The 18,459-nt window shown below is 32.8% G+C and overlaps 1 protein-coding gene across 4 annotated transcripts; it reads right to left on the bottom strand.

Annotated features, from left to right (window-relative positions):
• Nucleotides 1-1,737: 1,737 nt before the first annotated feature.
• On the bottom strand, nt 1,738-16,499 carry LOC148613909 (CUB and sushi domain-containing protein 1-like). 4 transcript variants are annotated; one of them, XM_088587608.1, is made up of 13 exons: nt 14,778-16,498; nt 13,915-14,043; nt 13,089-13,196; nt 12,787-12,912; nt 11,020-11,213; nt 10,249-10,492; nt 8,694-8,879; nt 8,224-8,397; nt 7,031-7,225; nt 6,679-6,855; nt 6,058-6,234; nt 3,456-3,650; nt 1,738-2,632 (listed from the first exon to the last, which is right to left on the bottom strand). In XM_088587608.1, exons 3-13 carry the CDS (start codon nt 13,147-13,149, stop codon nt 2,358-2,360), a joined length of 2,004 nt encoding a protein of 667 aa, XP_088443734.1. In that variant the 5' UTR covers nt 13,150-13,196; nt 13,915-14,043; nt 14,778-16,498; the 3' UTR covers nt 1,738-2,357. The 4 variants fall into 4 exon arrangements, with proteins under 4 accessions (XP_088443734.1, XP_088443732.1, XP_088443736.1 ...); XM_088587606.1 differs by having other exon boundaries at nt 13,089-14,043; XM_088587609.1 differs by lacking the exon at nt 1,738-2,632 and having other exon boundaries at nt 3,462-3,650; nt 6,683-6,855; nt 13,089-14,043; nt 14,778-16,499.
• Between the last annotated feature and the right edge of the window lie 1,960 nt (nt 16,500-18,459).

An 18,459-nucleotide genomic window follows, 5' to 3' on the forward strand; every position in this document is an offset into this window, starting at 1 on the left:
ATCTGCACCATGAAAACTTATTTGTTCAACATGTCATAGTTTTCCTTTCCTCTTTCGTCTATCCGGACTTGACTTTCTATGAGCAACTCGGTGGGTGTTTCTACAAAAACAGAGAGCGCATAACCTAACGGCATACCTGGTCTATGCTCCCAGTTCTTAGTTGCTCATTTACTTTTGTAACTTTGTATCATTTTGGTTGTTTTATGTTCATGGATGTGTTTGTCTGTTTTCCAATTCTTTCGATTTTTCGATTTCTTCTAGAATCTTGGTAGCGAAAACCTAAAAGAAAAAGGTTAATTTTACTTCTTTTAATATGCTGACAGCAGACGAATTTCTGTCAGACAACATTTCCGAACGCTTTGGTGAAATTTTTTATCGTCAAATTATTTGGAATTCCCATGGCGACCAATTGTGCACCACTTATCGTGGACCTCTTCTTGTACTGTTACGAATCACAATTTATGGCAAGAATTAATAAAGATCCTACCAACCAACATTTGGTATACAAATTTAATAACACCTTTAGTTATTTGGAAGATATTTTGGCTCTAAACAACGAGGACTTCAATATTTATACTAAAGACATATGTCTTGGAGAACTGTCTTTGAATAAAGCATATATTGATAATAAAGAATGTCCGTTTCTTGATCTTAGTATTTATATCAATAATGGTAAAGGGGATGATTTTTCATTCCCTATTGTCAACTTACCATTTTTAGATGGTGACGTCTTCTTGTTACCAACATATGGTGCTTACATATCATAATTGGTTCGACTTGCTCACATTTGTAACAGTGTTTCAGATTTTAAGGAGAAGAATCCTTATATAACTGGGAAATTACTACATCAAGGCTTTTTTTTATATCACAAGCTCGAAAGAACATTCACATTTTTATATTATTATTAACCGATACAAGGAACCCTCTCTCAAATACAGATGTACTTATACAGGATTAATACGCGCGGTTATCTCTCACTTTGACTTATTGTAATATTCTACACAAAAGCACGGAAAGCTCGATACTCACCTAATAAGTTAACTAATTCGTAAGGGATAAACATATAGTTATGATATTGTTGTCAAATCGTTAAGGATAACATGTTTTTTGGTATCAACATTGATTAGCTGATAAGGTCTTTACATAGAAATTAAAACACACTATTTAAAAGCAGTTTTTGGCATGACATGGGTTGTGTTCTCATTGTATGGCATGATGTACTGTGATTCTGGCCACGCATTGGAAGAATTGGGATTGATTTACTTTACGATTGAGACTTATTTTTGTAGGTTTTGTACAAGAAATATCAGGTAATTACGAAGTCTGTGATACGATAATGGAAACCAAAACATTCATAAACCAGGCAAATTTAAACATCAAATTCTTCTTTTAAAAAGTTTTGTATATCTCTTGACAGTAATGGAGGAGTTGTAGGTACAAAATATTTGCCTGCAGTTTACAACAAAATCAATGTTTTGCTAGTGGAATCTCCCTATTTATTCGGATTAAAAATTTGACCGGATAAAAAATGGCATTGTTTTATGACTATTCTTTTGCAAAAATATGCACATCAATTATTACTGGGTCATTACAAACTGTTTGAATTCATTGCTTGCTTATGACAACATCCTCCGGCAGGTGTGCACTTGAATTATTTTAAAAAATTCTATTTAAGTTTATGAAAAATCACTTTAACGGTTATTGTGGAGTAGCTGTGACTAAAAATATTTCCCACCATCTATCTCAATCGAATGTAATATTACAGTAACGTAAATCATAGTTATTCAGACAAGAAATAATAAAAGTACGCACATTTGCTTTATGTACTACTGAACACTCCCTTAACGTTTGATTAAATTCAAACAAACAGGGTAGGTAGGAGACACATATGAAGGACAATGGACGGTCATAACTTTTTTTATCATTCCTTCTTTTAACGGGAATATACTAAAAAACAACAAAATTATTTTTATATAACAGTTTTTTTAACAGAAATAAGTTTTTACTGGAATTTAAAGCATTTCCCAAAATGACTGTAATATTTGTTTACCTTTTCAATTGCATGTTTTATGATATATGCTACATCAAATAATTGAAAACAAAATGTTTAGAATCCAATTATCAAAGAAGTTATAAATTACCAAAGTCTACCAAGCTTTGATAAATGTTCTGATCACCAGTAAATAATTGAGCAATTTATTTATATATAATAACAGCTAAGAAACAAGCTATGAAACAATACAACAGAAAACAAAAAAAAAGCAAACAAACAAACAAACAATACAAAAAAAACAAAACAAAAAAACCCAAAAACATACAATTTGTAGATTGTTCTTTGATCCAAAAACAAACTTGTATCATTCTGTATTTCTATAGATAGATGTGTAATAATTACAATGTCGGAAAAAAGTAAATATATCTGGTAAAGTCAAAGCCACCACCAGAGAACACATGACTATTACACCTCCAGTTCCTATATAAGTTGCCGAACGTCTTGCATCCTTTGCTGAAATCAGGGTTCGTTTGTAGGAGTTTGTTTCCTTTTTGTCAAGTGTAAGTTCTTTCTTGGTTTGTTCTAACGTTTCAGCCAGAGCCTCCGGTGTGTAAACTATAGATGTTGAGTTTAATATTGCTGAAAATCAAACTATGTTTTGATAAAAAGAAGATAAAAAATAATGTAGATGTATGTCGGTCATATAGGTACTTGTTTTACTCGCACTGAATACTTTAATAAATGGTGACGTCTTTAATATACAACCCAGTTCAATTATAACAGAGTTTTAAATAACAATGATTTTATTTGCCACGCGTAAGACTTTAATATAAGTATTAAGAGGTTACATCATATAATTCAAAAGCAAAAATTTACAAAACGATAGATTATGTGACTTTGACTCCTGACATTTTGAAATTCGCTCACTGTCATTTATTTCAGAATAAACGTGTTAAAAATCAAGATAACTACATTAAATTATTTGCAAAAAAAAAAAAAAAAATACGAAAAAAAACTTTGTCGCTTGATATGATCTTCACGTCCAGTTATTTTTCGTTTGGTTAGTTGAAAGGCCTACTTTCAAAATATATGAAGTACTCGCAGATGCTAAAACAGACTATAGGAATTCCGTCCAATGTGCCAATAGACTGACAAGTTCGGACAGCATCGCCTGCTTGTTGTTGTGATATAAGGGAGTAAGCACGTATAGCTAGCTTAATCACCCGGCATAAAACCAGACAGATCGTGTGTTGCATTAAAAACACTTCTAAGGTCATGGCATCTTATTTATATAATACGAAATAACTATCAATTCCGCAATGAAAGAGGGAGGTGAAGCGCGCGGTAAAATCTAGATGTAACCATCATTTCGTTTGCACCAGGACCATTGCGGTACAAGCTGTTCCGGTGGAATAATATCTATTTTTCCACATTTGTTATTTTAAAGTTATATGTTACTTACGCGAGTTGATAGGCATTTGTACGCAGACAATAGGAATTCCATCCCACGTGCCATTTGATTGACATGTCCTGATAGCATTCCCTGCCAAATGTTGTGATCCCGGGGAACATGTATAGTTGACTTTATCACCTACATTGAGTCCAGAAATGGTATATGAAGCGTTAAATACATTGCCTGGATCATTACATCTGATTTCTGAAAACATGAGTAAAAGGTCACAAACAAATAAAAAAATATACAAAGAGTAATCAAGCGAACCAAGGTTATAGCAGTAAACACAACAAAGAACATAAAGTAACTAAACTCATACATACAAAGTAACAAAAGCAAATGAGCAACTCGGACTCCACTGAACACTGGGAGCATGGACCAGGTGCACCGCTAGGGTAAGCGTCCTCTGCTTTTCTAGAAACACCCGCCGGGTTGCTCATAAAAAAGTCAAGTCCATGGTAGACGAAAGAGGAAAGGAAAACTATGACACTTTGAACAAATCAGTTTTCATGGCACAGATGGATACACCGTTACGATCCACGTGTTCATGATGACGACCATAAAACTTCTCTAGTGATGACTTCAATCTTGTAGCACATAATCCTGTTCCAGAAGCCTATTTGTCAGAATTTTAGCGCGATATACAAAGTCTGCATAGTTTCGGCTAGCAATGGCATAACCTATAAGTTATATTATGAACACTCCATACGCAGGTCTTGAAGGGATGTTGCCACAGATGAAAGGAAAGTTGACAATTCTAAATGAAACGTCATCACGTTTGTCGTAAAGTTTGGTCAATAGTTTTTCCTTTACCATCGATTTCTACGTGAAGGTAATGATATGAGGCTGACTTCACAGTATCTGTAGTATTCTTTATCTCAAGTTCCTTGGGGGTAGATGTGATGTATCAAATCCCCGAAACTAGGATTGTTATAAGATAATACGTCATCTATATAGCGGAAACTAAGATTAAAGGATCTAGCTAAACGATATTCTTTCTATTAGATCAGATCAGCTATAAAGTCGGCCTCATAAGAGTGAAGGAATAGATCAACAAGTTGAGGAGCAAAATTTGTTCCCATTGGAATGCCAACCGTTTGTTGAAAAACTCGTCCACCACACTGGACAAATATGTTGTGGATTAAAAATTCCAGCATTTTGTAAACATCTTCTTCTGTATATTTGGAAGATAATTTGGAATTATTTCTTACAAAGTACGAAAAATCTCTACCAAGAACTATATATTTGTATTTAGGTGATCATCTTTTTTGGAAAAACAACGATGTACAATGTTTTAAGTCGGGATTTTAACTGAGTATGGGGAAAGAAGTATACAGTATTGAAAAATCATAGGTTTTAATGCTATCATATTCTGATAATAGTCTTGAACTGATTGTCTCCAAAAGATCTTTCGAATTTTGTAGGATCCACATTGAATTAACACCACTATGAGAGTAACAAGTGTTGTGGTAGGACTGCAGACCTTCTTTGACATCTGTGAGTATAGAGGCTGAAAGTTTTGAAAGATGTTTGGTGGTAAATTTTGTAGATCCAGCTATGTAACGTTGTTTGTATGGATTCTTGTGGAGGAGTAATCAAGTGAACCAAGGTTATATCGGTAATCAAAAGAATTTAGGAATCCAGTACATAGACGGTCTATCCCAATCATCGTCCTTGGTAGAGAGACCAAAAGAGGATAGCACAGATTTATGGTTTTCCACATCTCTTCTTTGGAGAGTGTGGTAGCAGTATAGGTTCTACATCTACCTCTGATAATAAAAATTGCATGTAAAACGTTTTGCAGACAAAACCAATGTTGTTTTGGGCTTTGTCTGCTGGTACATATTTGTCATGTATAGTAGACACTGTTTTTGCTACACCGAAGTCTTTGGAAACTGATGTAGCATTGGCACTCATTGACCTACTTAAAACTTAAAAAGCAAGCACGTGTAACTAACTATAATACCCAGCAGACAGATCGTATGTTGCATTAAAACACTTCTAGGGTCATGTCATCTTATTTCTACAACACAAAGTAACTGTCAATTCCGCAATGGTATAGTGATGGTAATCGCGCTGTAAAACCTAGATTTAACCAACCACTTCGTTTGAAATGCCTGTTCCAATTGAGGACCATTGCAGTACAAGCAGCTCGGTGGTGTTATATCCATTTTGCTATATTAATTTTGGACTCGACTTGATTATGGACCGGAGTAATGCTCGGTAATTTTGTTGTTACCCTTAATTGAAAGGTTAAAATTTACAAATGTCATTGCACATTGGTTACATTTGGTAAATGCGGAATAAGAAAGGTTATAAGTTGAGTTCAAGTTTAATGATTTTTCTTTCTGTTTTAACAGATGAACACTCAAAATTTACAAATGAGGTAGCCGCTAGAAACAAAAACCGCACAAGTCTTCTATATACTAGAACTAGTGTAAATAATAACCGTTAAAGTTAACCTTTAACTTTGAAAACAGTTCATTCGTATGAATAAAGATTCCTTCAATATATCTAGAAAAAATCATATTTACAATATACACCAACTATGTATATATTTAATTCCAATTGTGACATCAGGAGTAAATACATAATTAATTGATAACATTACCTTCACAAACCAGAGACATTCCGTCCCATGAGCCATTTTCCTGACAAATTCGACGAGCGTCCCCCGATTTTTGTGTAGATCCTGGGTAGCAAGCGTAATTTGCTTCATCGCCAGGATAACGACCCGACAAAGAATATGTAGCATTGTGAACAGCACCAGGATCAGGACATCGTACCTCTTTAAAAAGAAAAAATACGAAAGAGACAAGTTTTAGGTAAAATTATAAAATGAATGACTAGTAAGTAAAATATTATATCACATATTTTATAATATCCAAACTTTCACTCGGCCAACCATACGAGAAGAAAAAAAAAAGTTTTGTTACTAATTGATTGAATACAGCAAGGTTATGTCATCTATTTGTCATGAATGGGAAATGATTTACTTTCAAATACATATTTAAGGCCACACATATGAGTCTCGTGTATAACTACCAAAAACTACCAACCTCAATCTTTTAGAAGACAATCGTAAAATTACAAATTTGAGAAAAAAAAATTGGCAGGAAACCCATTCTTCCAGTTCAAAATATGCGACTTTTATAATAAAAAAAACTATCAAATTGATTTAGAAATGAAATTTAAGATAAAGGAAGCAGCTAACGTGTATAGATCAGCATACCTACACAAACGATAGGAAATCCGTCCCACGTGCCATCTGACTGACACGTGCGGGCAGCATCTCCTGCTTCCTGTCGTGTTCCTGGATTACACGAATAATTTGCTTTAGCGTTTGGTTCTAGCCCAGAAAAAGAATATGTAGCATTGTGTGCAGCTCCAGGATCAACGCATCTTATTGCTGTATAAAAATAAATATAATGACCAATGTAATAAAACAAACAGTAATACATCGGATTTTGCACCAAGGATAAAAACTTAGCAATGATTTGTATGTGGATGACCTGAACCCCCCTATGTTTCTCTATTAATTTCAAGTTTATTTTGCCAATTATACGAACGGTAAATGTACTTACGCGAGTTGGTAGGCATTTGTACGCAGACGATAGGAATTCCATCCCACGTGCCATTTGATTGACATGTCCTGATAGCATTCCCTGCCAAATGTTGTGATCCCGGGGAACAAGTGTAGTTGACTTCACCACCTGTGTTTAGTCCCAAAATGGTATATGAAGCGTTAAATACATTGCCTGGATCATGACATCCTATTTCTAAAAACATGAGTAAAAGGTCAAAAACAAAAAGAAATGTACAAACAAGCACAACAACAACAGCAATATATATATATATATATATATATATATATATAGAAAGGTCTGAAAAATTCCCAACGATGTTAGAACTGTCAAATTTGCGATGCAACTTTTTGGTCGTTCCCTCCGCGGGACTCGAACTCGTACTGCTGTGACATCTATGACAACACCGCCTGCGCAAAGTCCAGCGCCCTAAACCACTCGGTCACCTAGGCTATAGAAAAATATAGCTTTCGCTGGCCGGGTCATTCCTCCTCGTAGGATTAATCTAGGGCTGTAACTTAGTACACGATGTATGGTGGTACGGGACAGTTCATTTAGATGTTAACAATTTGATCCTACGGAGCAGTGTAGCAAATAGAGTCGTCACATTCTGAGACGTTGTATAATATTGATTTGTTGTGACATGCATTATTAATTTGATCCTCTATCCTACATATTGACACCTTAATGAACTGTCCCGTACCACCATACATCGTGTACTAAGTTACAGCCCTAGATTAATCCTACGAGGAGGAATGACCCGGCCAGCGAAAGCTATATTTTTCTATAGCATAGGTGACCGAGTAGTCTAGGGCGCTGGACTTTGTGCAGGCGGTGTTGTCATAGATGTCACAGCAGTACGAGTGCGAGTCCCGCGGAGGGAACGACCAAAAATTTGCATCGCAAATTTGACAGTGCTAACATCGTTGGGAATTTTCAGACCTTTCTATACGTTTATATATCTTCCCTGTATCAATTTGATCCGATGGAGCAGTGTAGCAAATAGAGTCGTCACATTCTAAGACGTTGTATATATATATATATATATATAAGAAACAGAGAAAAAAAGATACACATTTTTTATTATCAAAACTTTATTCAGTCAAATTCGTTAGTAATGTCTCAAATGTATAAATGAGGCGTAGTTCTATTCGACATTAATACTTATATTATTTTGTAATGTGTATACGTACGTGTACAGACAGGAGCACTACCATCCCAGTCACCACTGTTGGAACATTTACGAGTTAAATATCCAGCAGTGTATGCATGGCCTATGTTACATGTATACTGGACTACAGACCCCGTTAGTATTCCATTTGTAAGAGTGTGAGACGCGTTGGCTACGGTCGGGTCGGGACAAGAAACTGAAAAGTAGAATGGAATATGGAAAGCTTAAAAAAATTTATATGTAATCAAATTGAAAGTTTTTGTTAAGCATTATACATTTACAATTGACTAATTCCTTCTTGATAAGTCAAGTAAAGTAAAGACAATAATCTCCTTTACAAGTTCATTAATTGTATAAAGACTTGTCATAAATATACAAAAAATAAAAAAAAAAAAAAACTAAAAAAAAAAAAAACAAAAAAAAAAAACATATATATACACCTATCATTAAAAATACATATTTTGAATTAAAAAAATATAAAATTATAGTTACTTGTGCACACTGGATCAATGCCATCCCAAATACCACTTACTGTACAGGTGCGTATAAGATTTCCATATGTGTGAATATAGCCATCATTACATGTATACTGTACAACAGAACCATTATATAACTCATTTGTCAGGTTGTGGGTAGCATAGAAATGGGTAGGATCTGGACATGTTATCAATACATGACCTGTAATTTAAAAGAGAAAGGCCATTATAAGGGCGCTTATTGGCAATAAATACAAAAGGAAACTGAAAATTAATCACCAAATGTTGAAAGTAAAGTGTCATTTGTAAATACTAAAAATGTGAATCCGTCCCAGATTTAAATTTCTGAAAATTCGTGTATTAAAAGTGCTCAAGTACTTCTCCATCTAAGAATCAGGCAAAATGTGTATAAGGTGAGGCACATGAAGGGAAAAAACACAGAGAGTTTAAAAAGTTGCTTCAAATTAACCACAGTTCAGAAATATTGTTCATCTCGTTATTTTTTGTCACTTTCAGGTCAAATTTCCTGTAAATACTGCCGGTCACCGACAAAAATAACTTGGTATCTAGTGAATACATTAATTTTTACATGATTTACTAAAGAAAAAATATAATGATGTAGGTTCAATGGTCTGGATACACTTTTCTGTATCCAAAAACAACACACTTTTACTATTTTCACCAAATTCTATTATTTATCGTGGCATCATTGTGACGTCATTACAATGCCCCGAGACCATATATTTAAAATAATTCTATGTTTTGAACAATATCTTTATGTTATAAGAGGAGAATTGAGGTTTTTTTTACCATATTCATGGTTCAATGCCCTTACTTTTTAAATTAGACATTTGTTTTCTTGTTATGAGAGAGAAACTTACACCTGGACAAGTGTAAAATACGGAAATCTCAGACACCCTTGGGTAATACGTATAGTTCTCTTACGCGGCCCGCTGGTAAGATTGAACTGTTCTTTAATGAGGCGGAAGTTAGAAAACTATAACATGTTACCCAAGGGTGTCTGAAATTTCCAAACTGTGCACGAGGAATGCGAGTTTTGATTCTTGAAATGACCTGCAATTAACAGCTGATCACGACATATCAGGCAAGTGATACGTCACGACCAGGTTTAAAATTTAGGTCATTTCAAAACAGTATAAACAAATTCTAAGAAATTATCAATCACGGGTTATTCTCGATAAAATTATATTTTTAAACAATTTTCAAACATATATACGATATTGACAAGATTTGATTGTTCGTTATATATACTTTTTTTCACAGGAAAGCGTACGTTTTCTGACTCAAGCCGTGGGTGAGAAAGGAAATCTCGCACAGCTAAAAATAGGTATTTTCTTGTCTCTTTAGTGGATGAAATATCATTGTTTTTTTTATTATATTGCAAGCATAAATTTCATATAAAAGGAACTTATTTTACTAGGATTGGCAACGCATATTCACAAACTGAATTATTCTCAGATATTTCGACTGAACGTTTAACGTTTCAGCTACTTAAACATATGCTATATTAAACGAGTTCTGAATGAAAGATGTATTTGTCTTCACAATACCTGAAAACACAGTTACTATTATTTCTGCAGTTTTTTCAGACGACCTATTTTGGTTGTTTCCCCAACGGTCTCCCAAGTATACCATGTATCCTTTAGTATTTGTGTCAGTTGGTGTATACAACAAGACGCTATCATTTGTATATACATAGACAACTCCGCTGTATATATCTTCTGTTGTCATTGCAGACCCCGCTCCATTGTATATCATGCCTGGGTTACTTGCACTGCCAGGTTTTTCTTTAACCTATAAAAGCATTTTAGAATTTTCATATACTTATCCGTGATAAGTAAACATTTAAAATTGCAAAAAATCGATATTTTCATTACCGATCTGGCATACTTATACTTTTTAGGATATTCCGATCGTTTTGCATTGCAAAGGATACAAATTTGCATTGGTTTGCGTAAGTAGAGGAGTAAATGACAATCCCTATTTTGAGCTTTATCTCACGAACCATTCGACAGGTTGATAGAAACCATGGAACATGTGTAAGCAAAGGGACCCGTTAAAAAACAAAATCAAAAATAGCCCAAACTGCATCAAAGTCATTTTGGGTTTTTTTAAGACATGTGCATTGTTAGTGTATCCATGGAAAGTTACACCAAAGAAATAACCAATAAACAGTCCACACTACCGATGGTAGAATTGATTCATAATGCAATAAATCGAACCGAACAAACCAAGCATTTTCGACCTACATACGCCACATTTTACGTAACTTCACATTCAAATATATAATTTAATAATCTTAATTTCAAAGAATGTCATACCTGAACCATTACCAAAGCTGCATCGAGACTGTAGACATTTTCTAAATCGATGGTTTTTGAACTTGCAATTCCATGCCCTGCACTAAAATTTGTCTGAAAGGCTATTTCTAGCTTGTATCCCTTGAGTGTAACATTTCCACTATCAGAAAAATAATGTTCATTTCCAAAACCATCGCCATGAACATACACAGCACCTTCAAAATGATTGTATTTCAATGAAACATTCGGACCTTTCCAAAATATAATATTGCAGTAGTTTGATTAAATCAATGAAAATATACGTTGGACATGATAGCTAGCATAACATGTAACTAATATTTTTTTTGCGGTACGCAACTTTTTATTATTTGTAGTTTCTTAAATATAAACTAAGCTATATTTTTGGATACAATTCCTGAACGGAATAAAACGGTAACTGATTAGTATGATGAAAATTTTAAACTGTGAATACGGCATGAAAGTGATTAGAAATTAGGGAAATCAGCTTAAACATTTTGAACTTGAATTTTGAAAGTACATTTAGGAGGGGTGGTATTTATATTTTCTTCTACATCACAGACTAATTTTTATATTATAAAAAATCAAAAAAAAAAAAAAAACCAAAAAAAAAAAAAAAACAACAAACAAACAAACAAACAAACAAAAAAAAAAACCCCCCAAAAAACAAAACAATTTCAAGGTCAGTTTTTCTTATTGGAGTAAGGAGACAACTCAAAAAGAGTGTGGTGGGGATATCTTGAATATTTATTTTCATCTTCTAAGTCTTAAACCAGTCTTTATCTTTTAAAAACAATATCAAGGTTAGTCTTATTTAGGGAGTAATCTAAAACTAAACAGCCGTTTCGGGAAGACAGATTTATGTTTTAAATCATTTTAAATCAGATCATGAAACATACAGGTTTTAATTTAAAGCAGTAATCCAGAGCTATATCTTAGCCACTTGTGTTTAGTTCTCTTGGAGTTAAACAATGGACCATGAAAATATCTTACATCTTCATATTAAATTCTGTTTTGTTTTCTTAAGGTACACCTGTACATGTACATATATATCAACCCGTCGATAGTGAACATAATTATGGATAGAATAATATTTCATTGTGTATATTTGTTATATTACACGATCCAAATGTCTTTCTTCGCACAATCGCTCTTAAATTAAACATGTTATCTCGGTTGACTTCTGGATAAACCTGGATACATGTTTTAACAACAATTCTACCATTCATAGACTTCATTCACATCGCACAAGCCAGTGATTAACAATTGTCATTTCCCGCCACGTGGCGAAAAATTAAAATGTCGCGTGAAGACTCCCACACTTACCACGCTTACCATGTTTACAGTTGTTATTCATAATGTTGATCAATTAAATACTTGTTGATTTACGAATGTTATTCGTATTTTAAAGGCTTTGTTGGTAGTGTATCAACTAATCATAATGGTAGTGATATCGATGATGCAATGACTTGATGACTGGAGAGGAGGTCCTTGATGACATAGTTGATGTTGGGAGAATTTAAGGTGTTTTTTAATTTATATTTAATGGTTTTGTTCATGGGAGAAACAGATTCTCCCTCATTTCTCTCGGGAATTACATGATTTCCCCACTCTCGATATTTAAATTTTAGAGTTTAACTATCTCGAGTGGAGAAATTCTGTAATCCTCTGGAGAATGAAGGAAAATCTATATTTATGCCTATTATAGCCAAGAAAAAGTGTGCATCGATCCATTTTACATTAATACCTTAACCACAAGTCTATCTTTACCATTGTAGTCACTCTCCTGTCCTTCACCAGTAGGTACCCACATTTTGACCTTTTCAGAGTCAAATCCGAAAACCATACCACCCATCAGGTTGTGGCGACTCCTTGTACCATTTTGGAAAATGTTTCCTAAACAAAAAAAAAAAAAAAAAACCACCAATTAAAGGACAATTGAATGACAAATAACTGTAAAAAGCATAATTTATGAAATGTTTACAGCTGCAATTAAGGTCAATGCATTGGGGCTTTAACTAGTGCAATTTTAATTATAAGAATTAAAGTGAATAAGTTAACAAAGTATATACCTTGTCCTTCAGATATATAACCATTTTCCAGTCGCACTTGAGCTACCACAAGATCAGGCATTTCAGAACTACCATGAGCTATTTGCTTAAAGCAATTATTTCTAGCATCTAAAAAATACTCAAACATATAACATAATATATGAATATATGAGAGAACTGATATTGATGAAACATTTTATAACTTGTCAAATTTAACGTAAGGGTTAACTAAAGAAGAACTGGTGTCTTAATACTCTAGATGTCATCCTTAATCATATCATTAATAAACAAACGTAATTTAAAAATCAAAAGCTTAGTAATGCATTGCGTCTATAAGTTACTCATCCATGTTTAAGGTTAACATCTTTTTGACAGACATTTAAAGCATGATTAATTTGGAAGAGTGGATAACGAAACGGATATCACGAGTGCCAATATTTTTTCTAGTAGTAAGTGGATCTCGTTCCGTCCTACTGTTAAAATTCTTCAAGTAGTCGTGTATTGTGTTATATTTTGGTTATTTGTGATACCCAGTTGATCATTATAATTGATTGCTGTAACACGTTTTTTTGAATATATTTTTCATTATTTAAGCATTTCAGTCTTATTTTCTAATTAATTTTAAATTCTGTGATCAGTGGATTAATATTTATAGTCATCTGTGACATTATAAGAGAAAAGTGTTGCAACGTATAGACAGGAGGAAGCCCGAGAGTGAAAATAGACAGAAACTGTGGAAACCAATTACACAGGGACCATTCAATAGTTCACTGCTATCGGTATTATAACCATACAAAACATATATGAACAAGTTAGTATGACTATCTACTTTGGATAACTAATTTACCACTAATATATATAGTCTTTGTAAATAATGGGGAAGGAAAGTCACTTGCTTTCCATGCCCGAACTCTGGCGTGCCCGTTTTTGTATAATCCTTGTATAGATGTTGGGCCATCGTATTCATTTGATGAGCCTAGAAACATATAAAGAAACGATTAAGAATGATACATTAGGCTGTTTATTAGACTAGTACTAGATGTAAGGCTTTTTTATAAAAAAAATAAACATAGTCAAGTTGGTACATATACGAGAAGAGTTCGGAAAAAATATCTAAACAACTAAACAACTCAAAAAGATACTAGCGAATTGTTAGATTATGTTTATGATAAAAACTTCTGTCCTTAAATTTCGAACTTAATTAGTCATATTTGACGACAGCCGATGATTTGAAATTTTTTCGTGATACAGAAATTTTCGGCAACGAATTTTTGAACTAAGATTAACAAAGAAATTGATATTCATAAATACAATACACATAATACATTCAAGTGAATCGTTCTTAACTGATGGACATTCTAACAACAGTGAAATGACTATTCCGGCTTTTCAAAATAATATTGTCTGATGAGATACTTGCATTATCACTAAATTTTGTAAATTTCATAAAATCGTGTATGCCAGGTAAAAAAAAACCGAAATATTTTGCAGCAATTTTAATTCTATTTCATAATTAAAGTAGTCCACTTAATACACTTAATACTTAAGCTTAGAGTTAATATTTCAAGTACTTTATTTTGGCGTTTTAAAACAGACCGCATAAATATGCCAAAATCAGAACCCTGCAAAATGCACACGCAATACGAAAACTGGTGCATAAAGTAATGCAAAAAAAAGCAATTACAAAGAAGTACGTTTAAGTACATATACCAGTATAAGCCAATCCTGGTTTCTTTGTGGCACTATAACCCTCAGCTGGTGGGAACAGTTTAACATAAAATGCGTTATACAAATACACAATACCACCAAAATCAGGACTCTGGTCGTTGTCTCTGTGAGCTGTTCCTGTTCCTGTAAAAATGTAATCAACACCATTCCTGACAATTTTGATCTGAACATCAACTTTTGCTGGAAGTTCACCAAGCCCATGTGACACAGTTATTATATTGGTAACTTGTGCTTCAATATAGTACCACTGGCTTATAAACGATGGTTCGTTCCATTGATAAGAGGTTCTTGCTACAATGAAAGTAATTTAAAGTAAGTTTCAAAACGTGTTTTTTACTTTATGTGATTTCTGCTAAAGTTGTCAATATTATTTCATATTGTCTAAATATAAGAAAACATCATACAAACTTATCATTGACAAACGCTATACTTGGTGTAGATAAAAAGTCACAAACTCCGTCTTATTTTTGAAAAGTAGATATCTAATCGAATAATCGTGTTCACGATTATTTAACCAATAACATGGTATTATGAATCAATACAAAATTACAGGTTAAATAAAAGAAATTCATAAATAGTATTTTATAACTACTTATTACCCAGGCTTCTACATATAAGATATATAAACCAAGAAAAGCCCAATTTAAACTAACTGAAAAAAGTTCAGACAATTTAGGTTTATTTGAAAAAAAATAATCCCTTATATATTTTAACATCAACATCTGAATGGTACTGATTACAGACCTTATTATCTTTATTATTAAAGCCTACAACTTGTAGATATTGATTAAAAAATTGAGAACGATTATTCTTGTAAAGTGTCAATTCCATGTACAATCTATATGATTTTTATCTCAAAAACGCAACGTCCAAATGTAAGATAAGGCTGGTTATATGACCAGTAACTGTTTCCGAACGAGAAATTGAATTGAGTTCAGTGAGTTTTTGACATGCATGAATCACCTCCTGTCTGGTTTTCATAGAGACTGCTACTTAAACGAAATATTGAAACAACTTTAAGCAGGTTGATTTAAAACTACTTAAAAAGTTTTCAACTTTAACTATACTTTCTTTATCAATTGGCTTGGTATCAACTGTAAGTGTTATATTCACTAGCATTTCGTGACAAAAATCCTATAATGCAGTCAATATTATTTTTAAGTTATACATGACCTATGATAATACTTTTATACACGAGAACGTAATCTTGACACAAATTCAGATTTCTATTGATATGAAATATACAAATATACAAGCGGTAATGTGTACTTGTTGCCAAATCCCTGTATAAGTATAGATATCTAGTTTATCTTCACAAAATTGTCCTGCAAACTACGAGTAATCAAAAGAACCTAGGTTCTCGCGGAAATCAAAAGAATGTAATACAGGGAAAAAGACCAGACAGAGAAAACAGACACACAAAACACAGAACATAAAATATCTGAAATAGTACGTACAAAGTAACAAAGGTAAATGAGCAACTCGGATTGCACTAAAAACTGGGAGTTTGGACCAGATGTACCAGTCCAACCAGGTTAACAAATGTTCTCGTTCATCGTTACACATTGACATTTCAAATTCTTCCGCAACAACTATATTGCACTTAACCATTCGTCCTGTGTCGCAAAAAAGGGTGAATTCCGAGCTACCAAGATTGTGAACCGAATGTGTATAAATAGCTTCTAAAAACAAAAAAGTAAGAAGAAAAAACATTGCGGAATCCGCAATTTATGTATCAAACGTTGTTTTTTTTACATTCGAATTTTATCATATTAACTCTTCTTGAGAAATAACAACCGTAAAAAAAGACCTGCAAACGTTTAGAGAAAAATATTGTGTGTAACGCATGTTCATAAGAACATGAAGAAGGTAAGAAAAGTCAAATGCGAGACGAAAATTGAAGAAATAAATTACTGATACTGAGAGAACTATGTTCAATGAACTGAGGAATCCAATTTGGAGGTGGAAATGTCAGCTGCGAATTGATAAATGGTGACCTTCATACTGAGAAATATCATCACGGAAGTGAAAAATACACATAAAGGAAAACTAGAATTTACAACATTTGGAAGAAAAAATCACAGCACCGTCAACATAAGAAAATATCATTTTTAAAATAAACTAATTTACATATGAGAATAAATTTTAAGAAAGCCATTTTATAATTGTGATCTTCCACTACATGCTTTTGGAACTACTACAAATTATAATAAGTATCACTACTCGCTTTAGAGAGTAAATTATTTCACAAATCACAACAACATGTTACAAATTAACCCAGTACAGTATTGTTGAATCCATTTCAATCAGCCTTCAAACTGCTGAAACAAAGTGAATGAATGTTTATTCTTTCATAATTAATTGGATATAACATAGTGTGTGTTGAACTCTTTTGATAAAGGTATTAGAAATCATTTGTAAATAGTCTTGATTAACACCACTTACCAATAAAAAATAAGATGATCAAAATAGTCCGTTTCATTTTAATATATCTTAAGCTAATTTCCATTTAACCAAAACTCTCATGCTTGATATGTAAAAAGGCTTTTGGGACGAGATTATAAAAAGTATTATTCATGTAAGTTAAAATATCAAGAAACCGATAGAGAGCTCCTCCCTAATTTAAGTTTCTAAAGCTAGATTTGTATGTTGATCAAACAGAACTTTAATACTTTAGAAAAAAATCAAACATTGAACTTTTGTTATGGAAAACGAATGCATGCAAGCTTCCACTTGCCTATTCATACAATAATTAAAATATTTTAATACGTATTTATTCAAATAACCAATTGTAAATGCAGTGTGCAACTTTCTTTCTTATTCAAAATGAACTTGGTTGATTACATAGGATATTTTGAAAAGCTTGGACAAAAAATAAACTTTTTGACGTGACAAATATTTTACAAATATTCCCGAAAATGTTTTTGGTTGATATTAAATTCAAAGGTACAATGCTTAACAACCATTTCAGTACATGCCATCGAATATTGAAACATCAATCTTGATAAATAACTACAAAATACAAAAACTAGAATTTCGTTGTGGCAAAAAGTCATATATCGAGACTTAGTATACACGATCCCAGCAAGAGTGTTAATTATGAACTCTTGAAAATCAAATGAATGAATATAATATCTTTTCGTCTTTATTTTCATCACATAGTATACATTTCTTTATATTTCAGTATTAAAACCTAGATTTCTCCTGATTCAAATAAATTATTCCCCTTCATGTTGATACAGCGTATCTCAGTAATCCATGTTTTTTCGTTAGTCCATACTCATAGATGCGATTCACCAGAAAGTGTTAGCAGATAGTTAACGAATTTAATTCATCTTAAGAGCTTGTTCAGACTAATTAAAGAATGATGACACATGTATACATCTGGTTATAAATGCAGAGAAAATGCGAAAGAGTTTGACAATTTTTTGTTCTTTGCAATAGTAATCACTACTTTCTACGTGCACAAATATCATTTCAATTATCGATTCAAAACTTAACAAAACGTCTAAATACATAACTCTAGATATTGTTTTACTTATTTCAACTATGATTCCCAAATGTATTATGCAAACGTCAATTGACAAAACCAATAGAAGAAAACTATGTCTTTGAGTAACAAATAAACATACGGAATTGATCATACCATCATAATCAATTTGAC

This window comes from Perna viridis, chromosome 6 (genome assembly GCF_037379345.1).
Source record: "Perna viridis isolate PV_CMFRI_1.1 ecotype Kerala chromosome 6, ASM3737934v1, whole genome shotgun sequence".
Lineage (NCBI taxonomy): Eukaryota > Metazoa > Mollusca > Bivalvia > Mytilida > Mytilidae > Perna > Perna viridis.

Excerpts from the sequence above, each read along its gene's own strand:
- LOC148613909 (XM_088587606.1), bottom strand. The coding sequence starts at position 13,215 with ATGTTTGAGTATTTTTTAGATGCTAGAAATAATTGCTTTAAGCAAATA. Across the intron at positions 12,913-13,088 it reads TTATATATCTGAAGGACAAG|GAAACATTTTCCAAAATGGT; the intron begins GTATATACTTTG and ends TTTTTTGTTTAG. Across the intron at positions 6,856-7,030 it reads ACAAATGCCTACCAACTCGC|CAATAAGATGCGTTGATCCT; the intron begins GTAAGTACATTT and ends ATTTTTATACAG.